Source organism: Miniopterus natalensis, chromosome X (assembly GCF_054644295.1).
Source record: "Miniopterus natalensis isolate mMinNat1 chromosome X, mMinNat1.hap1, whole genome shotgun sequence".
Taxonomy (NCBI): Eukaryota; Metazoa; Chordata; class Mammalia; order Chiroptera; family Miniopteridae; genus Miniopterus; species Miniopterus natalensis.
Window position 1 is genome coordinate 7,337,502 of NC_142103.1, and position 18,628 is coordinate 7,356,129.

The 18,628-nt window shown below is 35.1% G+C and overlaps 1 protein-coding gene across 1 annotated transcript; it reads left to right on the forward strand.

Annotated features, from left to right (window-relative positions):
- The first annotated feature begins 479 nt into the window (after positions 1 to 479).
- MOSPD1 (motile sperm domain containing 1) lies at positions 480 to 12,998 on the forward strand. Its single transcript, XM_016198014.2, has 5 exons — positions 480 to 3,085; positions 3,197 to 3,272; positions 4,895 to 5,112; positions 11,097 to 11,258; positions 12,922 to 12,998. The coding sequence occupies exons 1-5, from the start codon at positions 2,932 to 2,934 to the stop codon at positions 12,951 to 12,953; spliced, it is 642 nt and encodes a 213-aa protein (XP_016053500.1). The 5' UTR covers positions 480 to 2,931; the 3' UTR covers positions 12,954 to 12,998.
- Positions 12,999 to 18,628: the final 5,630 nt, after the last annotated feature.

Genomic DNA, 18,628 nt, shown 5'->3' on the forward strand with positions numbered 1-18,628 from the left:
AAACATATCAGTATAGCTTTAGTTTATATTTCTCTTGTGGGTGAGGTTACACAACCTTTTGTAAGTTTAAGAACAATCTGTATGTCCTTTACTATAAAATATTGTAGTTTTTGATCATTTTTATATTGAGTTGTCTTTTTCATAATAATGTGTAGGTCCTTTATATATAATAGGAAAATTAGACATTGACTATGATATGAGTTGAAAATGTTCTTTTGGCTTTGCTTAAAAAGTATTTTGCCATGCAGAATTTTAAAAGTTTTTATATAGTTGAATTTACTAATATTTCTTGGTTTCTGGTTGTTAGAAAGTCTAAATTATAAAAAAGAAAAGATTCCCCAGGTCTCTAGTGTTTTATGATTTTATTTCTTTAAATCCATTTGGGAATTGCCCTAATAAAATTTTAGAATTTTATAAGGAGTGAGGGACAGATTCAACTATCTTCTACAAATCAGAGATTCTACCTTTTATCATAAGCTACATTCTCATCCTAACAGTTTTAGAATGAGATGTCCAATTTTATTTAGTGATGCCAAATTTGGATGTTCTATTCCTAATAGCCAAGCTTACTAAGAAAATAAGTATAGAGCTTATTTTCTATTGGAAAAAATAAGATAACAAACTTCTGAGCATACATTACCCAAATACAAATGCGTATAGCATTTAGGAAAAGAAAGAAATTCATGGCAAATAAAAACTCAAAATTAGAATTATTTAATCAGATGCTTTTCAGAATAATCTTAGTTTTATTTTATTGAAATGGACAGTTACTTTGGTATATCAGGAAAAATACTGAACTAAGAGGCCGGAACCCTGCTGACATTTTTTGTCTGAGCCTGGTCTCTTCCTAATTTAATAATAATAGCAAACACTTGAAACATTGCCTGGCCTAGAGTAAGTGCTAAAAGTTTTACATATATTAATTATTCATTCAGCATATGTGATTAATGAAAAAAGTTTGAAATTTCTTATGAATTATGCAAATGTTAAATGTTATTACAAATAAAAATGACTATATTCCTTTCAGCTCAGTAAAAAACAACAACACTGATGAGCTACATGCATGCTATGAAATATATGGACATAAAGAGCATGACGATCTGGGAGAGTATGTGGATTATGACCTTTTTTTAAACTGACAGTATTTTTTTATTGATTGATTTTTATTTTTTTTTTAGAGAGAGAGAGAAACATTGATTTGTTGTTCCACTTATTTATGCATTCATTGGTTGACTCTTGCATGTGCCATGACCAGGGATCAAACCACAACCTTGATGTATCTGAATGATGTTTCAGCCGGCTGAGTTAAGGCCTGGATGACCTTTTCAATATCCTTTCTTACCTTCACATTTCTGCACCTTTGCTTATGCTGTTGTTCCCTACACCTAAATGCCCTCCCTACCTATCCCCACCCCTCACCCCCAGCACAGAAATATGTATTCTTCTTTTCTTTACAGACTACCTCAAATGCCATCTCCTGGCCTCTCTTCTAGGTAGAATCATTCATGTTGTCTTCTAATCCCCTAGTACTTCATATACAAGAGTATGCATTATAATAGAGGTAGCTTAAATATTTATTTTATCAATGAGACTTGAGTTTTTTGAGGACTGGGCCTGTGCATTATTTATCTTTGTATCTTTGTGCAGCTCCTGACTTAATGCCAGGCTTATAACAGGCATTCAGTTGAAAGAAAAGGATAAAATTTGCATACATGACTATACAGTATCCTAGTTGATAAAAATTGGTAAGGCTTTAATCAGAATCAGAGCACGTGCACTCCAATAGCTGGAAAAACCAATAATAATAATAATAATAATAATAATAATGATAATTTGTTATATGTATCTTTGAATATATGAGAACTTGAATGCAAACTATTAAAAGCTTTATCGCTTATTTTAAAGGCGTGATCTACAGGTTGAAAATCAGGCATTTTCTGTGATTGCATGTTTTAGCTTTTGCATTTATTTGAGAAAGTCACACTTAGGGTACTAGCTAAATAATATTGTTGCTTAAAATCAGATAAGGAAACAAAAACATAGCACTTATCAGACAGTCAGACTTCTGCCAGTTACAACTATCCGGAACATATTCAAGAACCCCAGAAGGAATCCAGAAAGATCTTTGAAGTTGGAAGAAAATAGCTCTCATGAAGTCTGTGCACTTGAAGTAGGAGGGGAAGTATAGTGCCACTCGCATGCCAAGGCCTACTTACTGATTTTGAATTTTTATAAAAAAAACTCCATGGACTGTTAAGCAATTGTGGGTATTCAGCTTCCCTTCGAAACATTTTTGCTTATTTTGGGCTTCAGTAGAAAAAAGATGAAAAGAACTCTCCCGTGCATGCTGCCCGAAGGCACTAACTAAAGTACTGTTGAGATGAGTGTGAAAATGATTTCTCATGTTTTTCTCCTGTAAACCATGGAAACTTATTCTATATTTTTTAGTCTTTAAGAATTCTGATTGGCTTATATAAAATTGGTGGTGAGAATACTACTTTTTAAAAAATCTGAGGTTTAAAAAGAGTGATATCTGTTTAATCTCATCTCTTTGAAAGGGGGTGATTAATTTGAGGTACAAAGCCTTTATTCCTTCATTCAAGTATTAATGTTATTTATTGTAGGTTGTAATACTGAATGTGAAAGGAACACGTATAAATTTCTTTTCATAGTTTGGTAAAAGCTATCTAAGTAACCTTACAGGAAAAGTCGAAAGGCATGTTTAAATGACTTGGGGGTCTATTTTAATGCATGCTGAACATGCTTTTTCGTGGTGGGACAACAAATGAAAACGGGTATCATTCAATTTTCTTTCTCTCTTCTCTTTCTAGATTGCCAAAATGCTTTGGAGTTTTTAACTGACTTAAGGAAAGTCCAAAATAGATTTGAGACTGTAAAAACAGAAGCTGCAGCAAGGGGGATTCAGTGCCAATGCATCAACAAAAAAGACAGCTAGATTTAGTGGAAGGAAATCTTCCTGTTTTTGTGTTTCCCACAGAACTAATATTTTATGCAGATGACCAGTCAACACATAAGCAAGTGTTGACTTTATATAATCCCTATGAGTTTGCCTTAAAGTTCAAAGGTGAGTCTCCTAGGCCTATTTGATGAATTTTAATTAGTCCTTACTAATTTTTTACATGTAGAAACTAATTTTTTTTAAAACACTAATGGTCGTTGTGACTTTTTCTTTCAGTTTTGTGTACTACTCCAAATAAGTATGTTGTCGTTGATGCTGCAGGTGCGGTAAAGCCTCAGTGTTGTGTGGATATGTAAGTCCTAATCACTTCCTGGTAACATGTTTTAAGTGTGTTAATATTTATGTCTTTAACTTGAAAAAGGATTTTTCTTGAAGCTGTTCCCACATAGGCATTTATTATACTTTGAATTTTTGCTTAAAGTTTTAGTCTATCAAAATTCTTCGGGGGATAGTAAAGGGTAAAGGGTCAAATATATGGTGATGGAAGATTTGACTTTGAGTGGTGGGCATACAATGAAATATACAGATGAGGTATTATAGAATTATACACTTGAAACCTATGTAATTTTATTAACGAATGGCACACCAATAAATTTAATTAAAAAGAAAAATTATTGTTAAGTTTCTAATATATTCTAAACAGATCAACCAAATACTTAATAATATTTCATTATGTTGGAACTGATGTGTGTTAATATTTCCGTGAACATTTCCTCATTGTTGTGCTTTTAGTCGTAATGGACATTTATAAAGGTAAAGTTCGAACTTGTTCCTTTCATTTTCTCTAGCTATAATAAGAAATTTAATTTTCTTTGGAACATCTTGCTGTTATAGTGACATTTGAGAAATGTAATAATACTACACTTTCAGAACAATGATAATATAAGTTCATTCGAAATGATTCAGCTACTAAGCTTGGAAGTTAATCTATACAAACAGGAAGCTAGTGCATAACTACTCATCTGTAAAAGGCTATCTGAGCTCTTCCAGATAATTTCTTCTTAGAGTGTCAGATAAATGACTGTTTGTTCAAGCTGTTCATATTTAATTTTCACTTTAGAACTGGTGATAACCAGATGGATCCATTGACCAGCCCTTAATTTAAGCCACCAAGTAAACTGAATTTGTTTAAATTTTCTGGGAGAATGAGAAGCAGAAGCCTTCTTTTGAAAAGACTTAAAGCCTTAAAATAATATATCTTTAAGGATATGTTTTTGCACATTTCTTTTGATTTTCATTCAATACAAAATAAACAAGGACTATTCCAAAGAAATGTAGTCTCTAGACAAATGAATGTGTTACTTTTGTTCTAATTGTTCTGTGTTCTCTATTAAGAACAAAGTAAAATATGTGGAATTGCAGATAACTCATAAATATTGAAGTGCTTTTATATGCTTTTCTCTTCAGAGAGATACAGAAGTGTATTGTTAGCCTTCTGTTGGATTGGTCAGACTGGATTACTTATACAAATGCTTATTTTTACCTGCATTCATGGATTTCAATTTTAAGTCTAGGGTGAGGTTTATTACTTGAACAATAAGTGGCAATAGAAATTTATGAGACTTTTGTGGAGAAAGAGACAATTTAATATATCTTATTTAATAAATATTACTGTACACAGATATCCAGAAAAAAAAAGTCATTGCCAAGAGAAATTTTCTTTACTCATCATTTTTCACTTAAGACTTTTATTCTATGTTTTAGAGTATGTGCTCTCATCCAGTATTTCAGCACTACCAATTTCCTTTTGGGTTATACCGTGATTTTTTTTTAAAGCATCATTAGCAAATTTCTTTATTTGAGTATTTGGTTATAGTCAGTTAGTATTGTTTTACTGTATGAAATCTCTTGCTGAATTCTGTTTGACAGGCCTCCGAAACCTAAACAGCATTTGTTATGTTTGGATGTTTTCAGTGTGATTCGTCATAGAGATGTTCGATCTTGTCACTATGGTGTAATAGACAAATTCCGTCTCCAAGTTTCTGAACAGAGCCAGAGGAAGGCTTTAGGAAGGAAAGAGGTTGTGGCTACTCTTCTCCCTTCTGCAAAAGAGCAACAAAAGGAAGAAGAGGAAAAAAGAATAAAGGAACCATTAAGCGAAAGTTTATTTTTTGAACAGTCTTTTCAACCAGGTAATTTGGGGTTGTTTTTAAAGCCCTTTTGAGGTCTTATACATTTCTAACTTTAAAATGATCAGGGACACCCGGCCAGCGTGGCTCAGCAGTTGAGCATCAACCTATGATCCAGGAGATCTCAGTTCGATTCCCAGTCAGGCACATGCCCGGGTTGTGGGCTCTATCCCCAGTAGGGGGCGTGCAGGAGGCAGCTGATCAATGACTCTCTCATCACTGATGTTTCTATCTCTTCCTTTTCCTTCCTCTCTCTGAAATCAATAAAAACATGTTTTAAAATAAAATAAAATAATCAGGGAGCTAAGAATAATTACTAGAAAAATAATCTGTTGCTTTAAACCCAGTCAACTACTTTGAAACAGAACCTAGAGATCAGGTACCTAAAATCAAGCCCCAGGCCTTGAGCTGAACTCTCATAGGAGAGGACTAGAGGCTGCTGTAAAGAGAGTGCAAATGTTGCCATAACCTTTAAATCTATAAAACCTAAGAGTGCAGGCACTGTACTTTATAATGCTAGCACAATTTGGCAATTATATACTTTTGTTTCTGTGACTTTCCTATATCCTTTCTCATTTAATTAGTTCAAAGAAGAGGGAGATTGTGTTTGGCAATAGTCCAAGCTTGGTGCACTGTTCATATTATTTTGAAAAAAAAATCTCATTAAAGTTGAAGTTAATTAAACTAAGTAGATTATAATATCCCCTGTGGGCTATTAATTCAATCCCTCTCCATTCCTCATTTCCTTCCGGCTTAGATATTCAGAAGTGTTATGATATATTATTTCAACATTGACACTATCCTCATCTTCAATTCTTTGGACGTCTTTCCCCCTCCCTCTTCTCATTATCTCCCTCCAACCCTATTATAAGAGGAGGAAGATAATTTTTCCATAGAAAAACATAGAACCTTTTGGTAGTGACATATGAATGTGACAGCAGCTGTCCTTGAAATTGCCACATAAAGTCTACTTGTCATTATATTAATTCATAGCTCCCTATCAGTTTTTTCATCTTAGCATGTTTATTTTGATAACACAAGGAGTAATGCCTCTTTGATTTACTGTAGTCAAGGCTTCTCATTCCATGCAGGGAGTTTCCAGATTTTCTGGTGATACCAAAACTAGGGACTAGGTAGTAGCTAGTAGATTGATTTCTCCTCAGCAATTGTTATTGACCAATAGGACCAGCTTTTCTTCTTTTGAAGCTGATAGATACCCTTTGTCAAATGTCACTTTGACCTCAGATCAATATTAAGCCAATTTGTATTTATGAAATGCAAGGTTCCCCTTTAACAATGACTTCTCTAGAACAAGAAAGGCCATAAAATGAATATTTGTTTTTTATGTTAAAGTCATAATTTAAAAGAAAGTGGTCATTGGAGCTCATTTGTATTTAACAGATCAATAGCCAAGAACAATAGCCAAGAACAATAAGAGTTAAAAGTTTGGTTATATTTTTATCCTCTGTTATTTTTAAATGTATTAGAATTTAGGTGAAAAAATCACCCTGAAAGGCTAAATAATTACAATGTGTATTTCTTGAGCATTTTATCCTTACTTTATTTTTATAATGAATCTTTGGTATCTGAAGTATATTAAAGTATTCTAATTGTAAAATTGGAATAGGTAAATAAATGAAAGTAGGTACACATTGTGATCTCTGTTTTTTAAAAAAATCTCTCTAAGCCATCCATGTCGGGAAGCTCAGTGAAAGCAGACCGCTTATTTGTTTTCACCATTATGTCCTCGGCACAAAGTACAATTGTCCCTCCGTATCCAAGGGTGACTGGCTCCAGGACCGCTCCCCCCCCCCCCCCGAATACCAAAATCAGCAGTTGCTCAAGTGCCTTATTTGGCCCTTTGTATCCATGGGTTCCACATCCTCCAACTGCAAATCAATGGTTTGTTGAATCTGTGGCTGTGGAACCCGTGAATATGAAGGGCTGACTATAGTTACACGGGAAATGTGTGCATGGGCTGCACTAGGAAGGCTGGACTTCTTATTTGGTAGGGTCTGTTGGGTTGGCTTCCTTTGTCTTACAAGGTTTCCACTGCTATGGACACTCTAGAGCAAGGGCGATACTACTATAAAGTTCCGTATACAGTCTTGGCCAACATGTCCTGTTTGTGGGTAGTTATATTAATGTTTCTAATATGAAATTGAGTAAGGTTTTCTTCTTTAATAGAGTATAATGGTGACTGATTTAGTCTGTGTTGACAAAGTGATATTTTTAACTTTATTATTTTAATACAGTCATGTGCCACTTAATGACTGGGATACATTCTGAGAAATGTGTCATTAGAAATGTTTTGTTGTTCAAACATTACAGAGTACACTTACACAAACCTAGATGGTATAGCCTATTACATACCTAGGCCATATGGTATAGCCTATTGCTCCTAGGCTATAAACCTGTACAGCGTGTTACTGCACAAAACAACATGAGATTAAATCAAGCACAAGAGAAAATGATGCAATCAAGAGACATGGAAAACATAAGACCTATGAGGTTGCTATTGCCTGCATAACCTGACATACTATTTTACAGCAAACTTTGTAAGTAGAAGGAGTATACTGTAAAATAATGATAAAATGTATATATAGTATAGTAAATACAGAAGCCAATAACATCATTTATTATCAAGTATTATGTACTATACATAATTATATGTGCTGTACTTTTATATGACAGGTAACTCAGTAGGTTTGTTTACACAGCATCACTACAAACACATGAGTAATATGTTGTGCTATGACATTGTGATGGCTACAGCATCACTAGGTGATAAGAATTTTTCAGCTCCATTGTAATCTTATGGGACTACAGTTGTATATGCTATCTGTAGTTGACCAACACATCATTATTTGGCACATGACTGTAGTGAATTAATTATGTGTGGTTTCCAGTATATAGAATTCTAAGGTTTTTCATTAAGTTTCTCTGAACTAAAATGTTGAAACAAATTGAGATTGTTTTTTGAGAGATTTTGAAGTGGTATTATTTTTTCATGTCTTTAGCTTGGGAAGTGTTTATTAGATATAAGTACATCAATGTTGTGAAGCTATTTGAGCTAGCTAGAAAATGGTCAAAGGCTATACTCATGAAAGATTCGGATTTTTAAATGTATTTTAAGGCAGTGAAAATGAGATGTTTTTCTCAAGTTTATTGTATAAAAGACATATAGCAATAAATTTTAAAAAGGAAACAGCCCTTATAATCCCATACACTTAACAAATCTGCTGATATAAATGTTCCATGTTACTTTCTGGGACTTGTCTATGCACATAAATATAATTATATATATGTATATTCATTTAATAGAAATTTAACTAAGAGAAACCCACAAAGCATACTTTTACATAATACCACAGCCCAGGTTATTTAAAAGATGCAGCTGAATCTTAGTGGGCTTGTCTTAATTATGTTACTAATGATTATAGTCTGTTATAATATTATAACAGTATATTATAGTATATTATAGTCTCACTTATGTAAAAAATTATTTTACATGTTTATATGGGCATTAATAAAATAAGGGTCTAGCCCGGCCAGGAGTGGCTCAGCGGTTGAGCGTCGACCTAGTATCCAGGCGATCGGGGTTCGATTCCCAGTCAGGGCACATGCCCAGGTCATGGGCTCGATCAGTGACTCTCTCATCATTGATGTTTCTGTCTCTCTCTCTCCCTCTCCTTCCCTCTCTCTGAAATCAATAAAGATATATTTAAAAAAATAAAATAATAAGGGTCTATACCAAGCTGTGAATAGTGTTATTTCCAGGAAGATTCAATTGTATAGGAATCTCTCTGATTTCTATATCTCTATAAAATTTTTACAACAATCAAAAAAGAGCTATTTCCTGCCCAGGCAGAGTGGCTCAGTTGGTTGAGCATCGTCTTGTGCACCAAAGGTTGCCAGTTTAATTCCAGGTCAGGGCACATACTTGGGTTATGGGTTCGATCCCCAATTGTGGCATGTACAGAAGGCAACTGATCGATGTTTCTCTCTCTCTCTCCTTTCCTCTTTCTCTAAGCGTGTCCTCAGGTCATGTCCTTAGGTGAGGATTAAAAAAAAAAGCTATCTCCATTTTGAAAAATTTCAAGAATTTATGCAAATGTTTTTAGAATTTCTCTAAGTACTAAAGATTCCTTGAAATTATCTTTATTGTAGGTTTGCAGTGAGCAGTGTAATTGTTATCAGTGTTTTTCTTGAAAACATATCTTTGCAAAAAATATAAATGTAAAGGTACTTCATTTATTAACTAAAATAAGACTTGTTTTTAGGTTTGTTTCTGTCAAATGTCCCCCCCTTTTCCCCCTCTTGTCCCTACCACCAGGTTCCTGCCCCACCCCAGGCCTTCACCATCCTATTGTCTGTGTTCATGGGCAAGTTTTTAGGTATTAATACTATTGTTTCACCTCAAACAATGATCACTATAAAATTTGAATTTGTTTTCACCTACCTGGTTTTGGCGATGCTCAATTAAACTTTACACAACAGCTAAAGTATTAATAATTTAGAAAAGTTGCATTTAATAATAAAATGAACATCATTATTTTATTAATGAAACACAAAGATTATGTTGCTGTTGGCTATTCCTTTTAGTGAAAGGAAGGGTAGTGGGAAAAGTCATATAACAGAAAATGCTCTTGATGGGTTTCTTAAAAATATGGATATAAATATTGTGCACATACACCCAGAACTGTAGAATAGCAAGGCCAATAATAAATGTTTTATAAATTTTATTTTATTGTAGTAAGAACACTTAACGAGATCTACTCTGTTCACAAATATTTCAGTACAATACACTATTGTTGACCATAGACACAATGTTGTACAGCAGATCTCGAGGTCGTATTCATCTTGCATAATTGAGACTTTATGCCTGTTGATTAGCAACTCCCATCTCAAACACCTCCAGCCCCTAGCAACCACCATTCTACTCTCTGCTTCTATGAGTCTGACTATTTTAAACACTTCATTTAAGTGGAATCATGCAGTATTTGTCCTTCTGTGACTGGTTTGTTTCACTTAGCATAATATTTGCCAAATATTGTTTCTGCTGCTTTCTTACTTCTTTGCTCTAAATGGGGGTATAGAAGAGGGCAAGAGTTTTCATAGGCAGCTTTAAAACACTCAAGTAGTGCCTTTTTGCTACCTTCATGTTTTTGAGATTGCTAGCAGGATGCTGTGGTTATTAGGATGCCTGGAGACCTACCTAAGATACTTCTAGAAGGTAGTGGAACTTTAGTGAAATGTGTTTCAGAAAGAAGTATACATAAGCAATCCATTAGGGTACAGGTAGAAAAGATCAGAATTTCAATGTCTACCTTTAGCCCACTATTTTAAAATTCTATTTGTATGTTTTTTATTTAGGACAGTATTTGTGCATGTAGTTTATAAACGTACATAGTTAATACATGCTTGAACACGTTCTACTGATTATGGTGAGGAGAGTGTGGGGCAAGGATGGTAACCTTTCAGTAGGAATTCACTACCTCACAATGCCGTTTCAACATTCCATCTTGGGATGGCTCAGAGAAGTTATGGGCTTCCAGATAAGTTCAGCAGATAAGTCCCCATTGAATGGGAATGCTGGGGAAACAGAGAAGTTAGACAAAACCAAAATCCTGGTGAATGGTGGACAGTATATGTGAACAAACTTTTGTCTAAGTTGTTTTTATTATTATTATTTTTTAATCCTCACGTGAGGATATTTTTTCCATTGCTTTTCAGAGAGAGTGGAAGGGAGAGAAAGAGAGAGAGGGAAACATTGATGTGAGAGAGACACATTGACTGGTTGCCTTCTGCACGCGCCCCAACCAGGGGCCTGGGATCGAGTCTGCAACTGAGGTATGTGCCCTTGGCTGGAATCAAACCTGGAACCCTTCAGTGCATGGGCCGAGGCTCTCACCACTGAGCTAAACTGGCCAGGGCTGCCTAAGTTGTTTTTCGAAGCAAGCTCAGGGATTTTTGTCTTTTTACAGAAAACAGAACAGTCTCCTCAGGACCTAGTTTACTAACTGTCTTCCTGGGAGTGGTGTGCATTGCAGCTCTGATGCTTCCTACACTGGGGGATATGGAATCGCTGGTGCCTCTCTACCTCCACTTAAGTGTGAATCAAAAATTAGTGGCTGCTTACATCTTAGGTAAGTGTTTTTAAAGATTCATTTGGGGCATATGTGTAGGCAATTTGTATGGCTTGGAAGTGGCAGTGATGGTCGTATGTGTATTGGGTGATGGTGGTGGTGTTGGTTCGATTTTTCCCCGCCAGAAAAATAGATAAAAGATTGCTTTAAAAACATGTTGAGGTCGAGTGCATTTTAAGATTTAATTTTTTTGGCTCACATTTAGTTCTTTTCAGCTATTTATCTAATACCTAATGCTGTATTTATTCAATTATTTTCTTTTTGCTGACTTACAATGGTATAAAAGATGTGTAAAATGCATATATTTCATGATTCCTGGAAGCATTTCTACTTCCAGGAGTTGATCCTAGGGAAACACTTAGACAAAGTGTACACAGTGATAAAGATGAACAATGCAGCCTTATTTAATATTGTGAACCTTTCTCTTTAAACCAGTTCCCTTTTTTCCTGTGAAGTCATTCTTTCAGTCATTCTGACTTGAAATTTTATAATTAGTTCAACTAAACATTTATTCATTACCTACCTAATGTGTGAAGGATTAGGGTTCTGGTGATGAATAACTCTTTCCTCATAGTCTCTCACCTCTTCTGAGATGCCAACTCTTTTCAGTATTCTCTCAGTATTCCTTGGTGCACTGTCTTTCTAATTTCAAAATTGTTTTCTAAATTGTCCCCCTACCTTCTGATGGTGTCCCTTCCCTTCCTATTCCTGTCTTCTCCCATTATTTTCCCCCCAAAAAACATCTATTATATTGCAGTCAGGTTGCTTTCCATTCTGTTTTGGTTTCACCACCACCATTCCCTACTCAAAAACCTCCAGTGCTTCCCCATAGTCCATAAAATGAAGTATAATTCCGTAGTTTGTCATGTAAGACTCTCCATACTGTGTTTGAGACCTTTCTGAGCTACTCTTGTCTAGCTGTTGCCCTACATAAATCCTTGATTAGAGTGGTTAGATTATTTATTGATCTCCAAAAAGCTCATCTAGAGTCCCAGTCTTATCTCCATGCCCTTGCCCTTCCCTCACCTGAAAGTCTGTTCATCTCATTGTTCTGTATCTTTTCTGTTCATCTTTTAGGCTTATTTCAGCTTTACATTCTGGGTTATGTTTTTCTGACTGCCCCAGTCGTACGTGACTGTGCTCTTTCTCTGTGCTTCATCACACACTTTTTTTTTTTGCCTCTCACTTAGGACTGAGCATATTATTAAATTTTTATGGTTTCATGTATGGAATCTCTTCAAAGGAGACAAGCCAAGCAGGAATACTATGCTTTTGTCTCTTTGTGGCCTGAGGGACCTGGGATGTAAATAGGCCCACACAGTTTTTGTTGATGAAGTCAACTGGCTTTACTGACATTTTAAAATGGCACATTTGCTATTATTATAGCTGATGTGACTGGATAAAGTGGGAGGTATATTTGATTGTTAAAAAATTAGCTCTGTTCAGACATTAGTGATTTAATTAAATCTATCCAGTGACTGCCCTTTGGTATAAATTGGATTTCTTCTGTATAAACAGAATTCAAATGGACTTCAAGCTCTTGGTACAGTACCTGCCTATGTGCCGTATTTTATTTGTTCATTGAGGGAGGGCTAAACGATTTCCTACTGAATGGAAAATTTTGTAAAATGCATGTCTTTAACTGTTCTTCATTTTCTTTCAGGTCTTATCACAATGGCTATACTTAGAACATGAGCAAGGAATTCAATTGACTTCTGAAGTAAATTTATCTTGAAAATATGAATGTGGACTGCCTTTTATCTCTATTTCACTCCATTAATATGCTACAAACTATTGAATGATTTACAGTGATTATAAATATATAATATATATTTTAAATTACTTTATAATTTTATTCAAAGGACTCCAGCACATTATGTTAAAAAAAAACAGGATGCTTCTGAGTGACACTTAGGAAATTCTTTGAAGAAATTCTTTTTATATCTAAACCTATTGTGCAAAAGACTTTAATTAAAACATTTGTTATTTTCTCATCTTTTTTCTAATTCAGTTTAAATTTGTTAGGCTCATGTGTCCTTCAAAGTTAAAGGCCTAAAATGGCAAACTGACTAGCCTAAAAATAAAATTACATTTATTTCCTAGCTACGAACATCAGCGTTACCATGTAAATTATACCTTGGCCTCTATCATTATAAACAGTTGCCATGGTGTTTCTAAAATAAGAGTTTTACAGTTAATGTGTGGAGAGTTTTTTAAAACATGAAGTACTGAGAAATCATGCTTATTCTAGGGCTCACAGAGGACAGGACATATTTAATTCATCTTCTGAATTACAGAATAGGTCCTGGTCCAGACACTAATCATGTTGGGTTATTTTAAACCTCATAAAAGTAGGGTGACGTCTCTATTTGGTCTAAGAAATCTAAAGGAAGATAAGCATGTGTTTAGTTGGTTCACCTTGGCTTTACCTCTAGATAATGCTTTATGTTAATAGGAGGAAAAATCTCTTATTTTTTTCTCCCCAGCCCCTTGCCTGATTGTAAGTGACTAGTCCAGATTGGGATTACCAAATGCCAGGTGGCTTATGTGGAGATGATTTTTCACCTTTAAACCCTAAGCCAAGTACAGAAAATCCTTGATATCTGTGTCTATTTTATATCAGTCACTGAGACATTTTTTAAGTTTATATTTATTATTAAAACAACTTTATGAAAAAGTCCCCAAAGCACAACTATTTACATTTCTTTATAGCCTCTTCTGATCTCTAACATATATATGCAGTTTTAACTGTTATTGTCATACTTAGGATTTTTATCTGAGAGCACAATGCATTAAGAGTCTCTTGAAATTCATTTTTCAGATCTTTTTACAGAATGAACTTATGCACTGCTACTGTAGTATTCTCAAGGAGTATATGTAAACATAAATTGTATGCCTGAGATTGGTTTTTGCAGAAAAACAGTACTTTGCTTCTAAACTAAAAGCTTTTACATGTACTCTTTCATAGAAAATCCTGATTGGTTTAACCATGTGGGGAGCATAAATCATTAAATGGATCATGTCTGTACATTGTGTAATGAATGAAAAGCACATAAATGTCAATGTAATCTATTTTGGACTTCGTGAAAAGTAACTTGTTTGGAGGCTATCCTTGTTTCTCTGTCCATCTCAAGTCCTGTGTGTGTGTAAGTGTGTGTGTGCACGTGCATGTGCACGCATGTGTGTGTGTGTGTGTGTGATAACACATTGTAAAAAAAAGAAATTACTTTAAAAAAATAAAAGAAAATGGAGACCCAAGTTTCACATTGATGTATACATTTTATTTTAAATTATTGATTAGGTAGCAGTCACATGCTTTAAAAATAAAAAACTATAAAAAGTTTATAGTGAAAAATTATTCCTCTCCATCCCTGTCTACCCCATTCTCTGTCCACTTAGTCCCTTACAAGTGACCACTTTTATTAGTTTAAACATGCTTCTATTGTTTCTTTATCCAAATACATATATACCGATATCCCCTGCTTTTTGAAAGTTTGCTTTATGCCACTTCTCTTACAAAAGTCTTTTTTTCTTTTAATCCTCACCCCAGGATACTTTTTTCCCCATTGCTTTTCAGAGAAAGAGAGAGAGAAACATTGATTGGTTGCCTCCTGCATGAGCCCCTACCAGAGCAGGGGATGGAGCCTGCAACCGAGGTAGGTGCCCTTATCCGGAATTGAACCTGAGACCCTTCAGTCCTCAGGCTGACCTCTAACCATTGAGCCAAACCAGCTAGGGCCAAAAGTCTTATTAACACCTGTTTTCATTAACCAAAAGAAATCCGAAGAGGATTTTTGCTTTTATGAGAAAGACAAAAAGCAAAAATTGTGTTCAATGTTTGTTTTGCAGTATGCATCCAGAGCAGCAAGAGTGGCCCCACCTAGCTCCTTCCCTGGGAACTACACTTAGCATGTCAGCATTAAGCCACCATAGCTTTGAACTCTGAACATGTGTGATTTATCTTGCAACCGTTAGCAAGATGTGTGTCCTAAGGTAACTGCTTCTTTGCTTTACACCATTTCAGCTTAAGAAAGGTTTCATAGGGATGCAATTCCTTAAAAGCATAAAAATGAGAATAGTTTTGGATAGTGGGGGAAACCTTATTTTTATACTCATATAAAAATGGTAACATGTTTTATATACTATACTGCGCCTAGCTTTTTTTTCTTAACACTATATCAGGAATTGAATGTTCTATATCATTAATTGAAGAGTATCTTCATTCTTTTTATTACAGCTGCATAGTATTTTTTTGTATGGCACGTAGCATGATGCATTTTACCAGTTCCCTCCTGACCAGTTCTGTCAGCAATGCATGAGTGTGTGTTCTTTATAGTCTCATCAGCCATGTGTTTTCCAATCTAATACATGAGAAATGGTATCTCAGTGTAGTTTTAATTTTTATTAACTTATAAATGAGGTTGAGCATATCTTTTCATAGACCTCTTTATTCATATCCTTCGTCCCCCAACCCCTGCTTTCTTGTGGGTGAGTGAGTTTCTTATTTACTTGTAAGAGCTATTTGTGATATGAGTTGCAAATATTTCCTTTCAGTTTATAATTTTTCTCTCCACTTGGCTTATGGTATCTTTAGCATGCAAAATTTATTCTGGGGTAGTTGAATTTATTGATTTTTTTATGACTTCTGAGTTTTGAATCAGAGGTAGAAAACCCTACCCCACTCCAAGTTTACAAATCATGGATACATATGTATATACACACAAACACCACTAAGCAGATTTAATAATATAATAGCAAAAAGTTAAACTAAAAACCCTAGGTTTAAACTTTAAAAATTCCCCAAACCTTTAAACTATGAGACACTCCTGGTAAACACAAAACTAGACTTGAACAAATGGAAGACATCTGGGATGTTCTTGGATATGTATATTCTTGACATAAAAATTTCCCTTTTTCTAAGTTATATAAATTTAACATGATTCCAATAAGAATACCAATAGTTTTTGGTATCTATTTTTCTACCTAGGTAAGTTGATTCTAGAGTTCATATGGAGAAATAGGCATAGCTAGGGAAACTCTTCAAAAGAAGAGTAAAGGGGGAAATTTTTCCAAAAATTAAAACATATAACCCCCAAATTCCAATAGTGTAGTATCTGTCCATGAATAGACCAATGGAAACGAATTGGAAGTACAGAAATAGATCCAAATACATCCACAAATTTAGTATATGATAGAGGTATTATCTCAGAACAGCATGAAATCAACTGGATAGAGACATCTAGGAAAAAAATGAAGTTGGATTGATACATTCCACCAGGATAAACTGCAAAGGGATAAAAAATTTAAATGTAAAGAACAAAACCATAAAGGTACTAGCTAACAATGTGGCATCATTAATTCCTATATAATCTCCGTAGGGGTTAATTCTTGATGACTCAGTGGCAATATTTTATATCAATGACTAAATTTGTAACCAGTGTGTCCCCTTGGCAGTTCTTTTTCTTCCCTCCTCAGTGTAATTTCCCAGTTTTATAAAAGGGCCTCCATAAAAATTAATTTCCAAAGTAGATTCCGAGAATCATGAAACAGTTGGATCTTCCTATTAGAGATTACTTAATTCAACTCACTTAAGTCTTGCTCTTTAATTCAAAACCTGACACATTTTGACAGGCTGTAATCAACGAGAACTGGACACCTGGCAAGTGATCATACACTATGTATCTGCACTGTCTAGATTTACAGTGCATAGTTGAGTGTGTGATAATGTTGGGGAAGAGCAGAAAAGAAAATGGAACTCAGACAGCCTTTGATCCAATTCCATGCTGAAGTGTGTGGCATACCCCACAACTGCTGCAGGATCTGGGGGTGCCTGAGCTGGCTCTTAAAGGGTGGGCTTGACTCATATATGGAAAGGAGTTGGGTTCACAAGACAAGGCAAGGATGAGTGTGCCACAACATGAAGAGAGTTGTTTTGAAACAGTTTCTAGGGAGATATTTTAGACTGCTATGTGCCATTATTACCTGTCTACCACAAGGAAAATTTTTTCCTGCCATGATTAAAAGGGCTGAACATAGGGTAGTGAGGAAAGAATCAAGCTTACTAAGGGGCCACAAGTATTACCAAGTTTAATCAAGGACAAGGAAAAGAAGTAGTTGTCATCATGAAAACAATTATGATTCATCCTAAAAAGGGTCTAGCAAACAGGAAATGCACAGCAAGAGCCATGGCAATAGCTATAATTATCTGTCACTGCAGGTGTTTCTGCCACCTCAAAATTGTTAAGCCTGCACAATTCTGCCACCCGAGTTCACTTCAAAAGAAGTTGTACAAAGTCAGCTTGTAAAGTTTCTGGTTTCCAGAAGGGATTCTGGAAACGAGTGTCTCCTAGATATTTTCATTCACCAAACAACTGAGTGGAAAAACTACATAGCAGCTGCCCAGAAGACACCTACAGGGTTTCAACATGAAAAAAGAAATAGGATGCTCAGGTTTCAAAACTTTGCTCTGATGAAAGAGATTGAACATTTCAAGGAGCACCTAAAGCCCTAACATTTTTGAGAGAACATGCCTAAAGGGAACACTTTAAAATAGAGCTAAAAAATTATAGGAGTGTGGGACTGGGACCATGTAGTTACACTAGAAGATTCCCCACAGAACCTAGCTGTATTATCCTAGTAGCAGAATGTCAAGTTAGTGATTATTTCATTAGGAAAATATTTGCTACACCTATAATCTGGAAGTGATAAACAACATACTAGAGCAGAACATTACTCTCCAGGATTAAATACCAAACAATGACAAAGAGTTGACCCAGGCTTTGGGATGAGGTCCTGTCCAATTACCACATCAAAGACCCTTTAAGGAAGCCGTGGGCAGAAAAGAAGAGGAATCAATTAAGACGCTGGTGTAGAGAGGCTTTAAATAACCAAGGGAAACAAGAAATGCAAATGATTAAACTCAAGATGGCTGTTTCCTTTATTTTGTTTATTTAGTTTCTCTCTGATTTGCCCCTATCACTTGGTTAATCAAAAGGTGTCCAAAAATTTAAAGTGACACCTACCCTGGGCTGTGTCAGCTCAGTACCTAATAAAAATTGGGTCCAGTAGGAAGGTAATGAGGGGGATGTCCAGTTCACTAAATGCATTTTCCAATTAGCTGGGCAATTGCTTTGTGGATCACGGACTTAATGAAACCACAAGCCAGGAAGTTTAGGATGTGATCTAGGTAGGTGGGGAAAAGCTCTGATTCAATAAATGAAATGATTTCATGAGCATGTACACAGATTTTAGTCCACCAAGGTAGAGAAAAACAATGCAAAACCTATCTTGAAAAAATGAAGTGTAAGCTGTGCTAATGTTAAGGGTAAAAAATGTGCTAAACCCTGGGATGGATGGATAAATTACTTTTA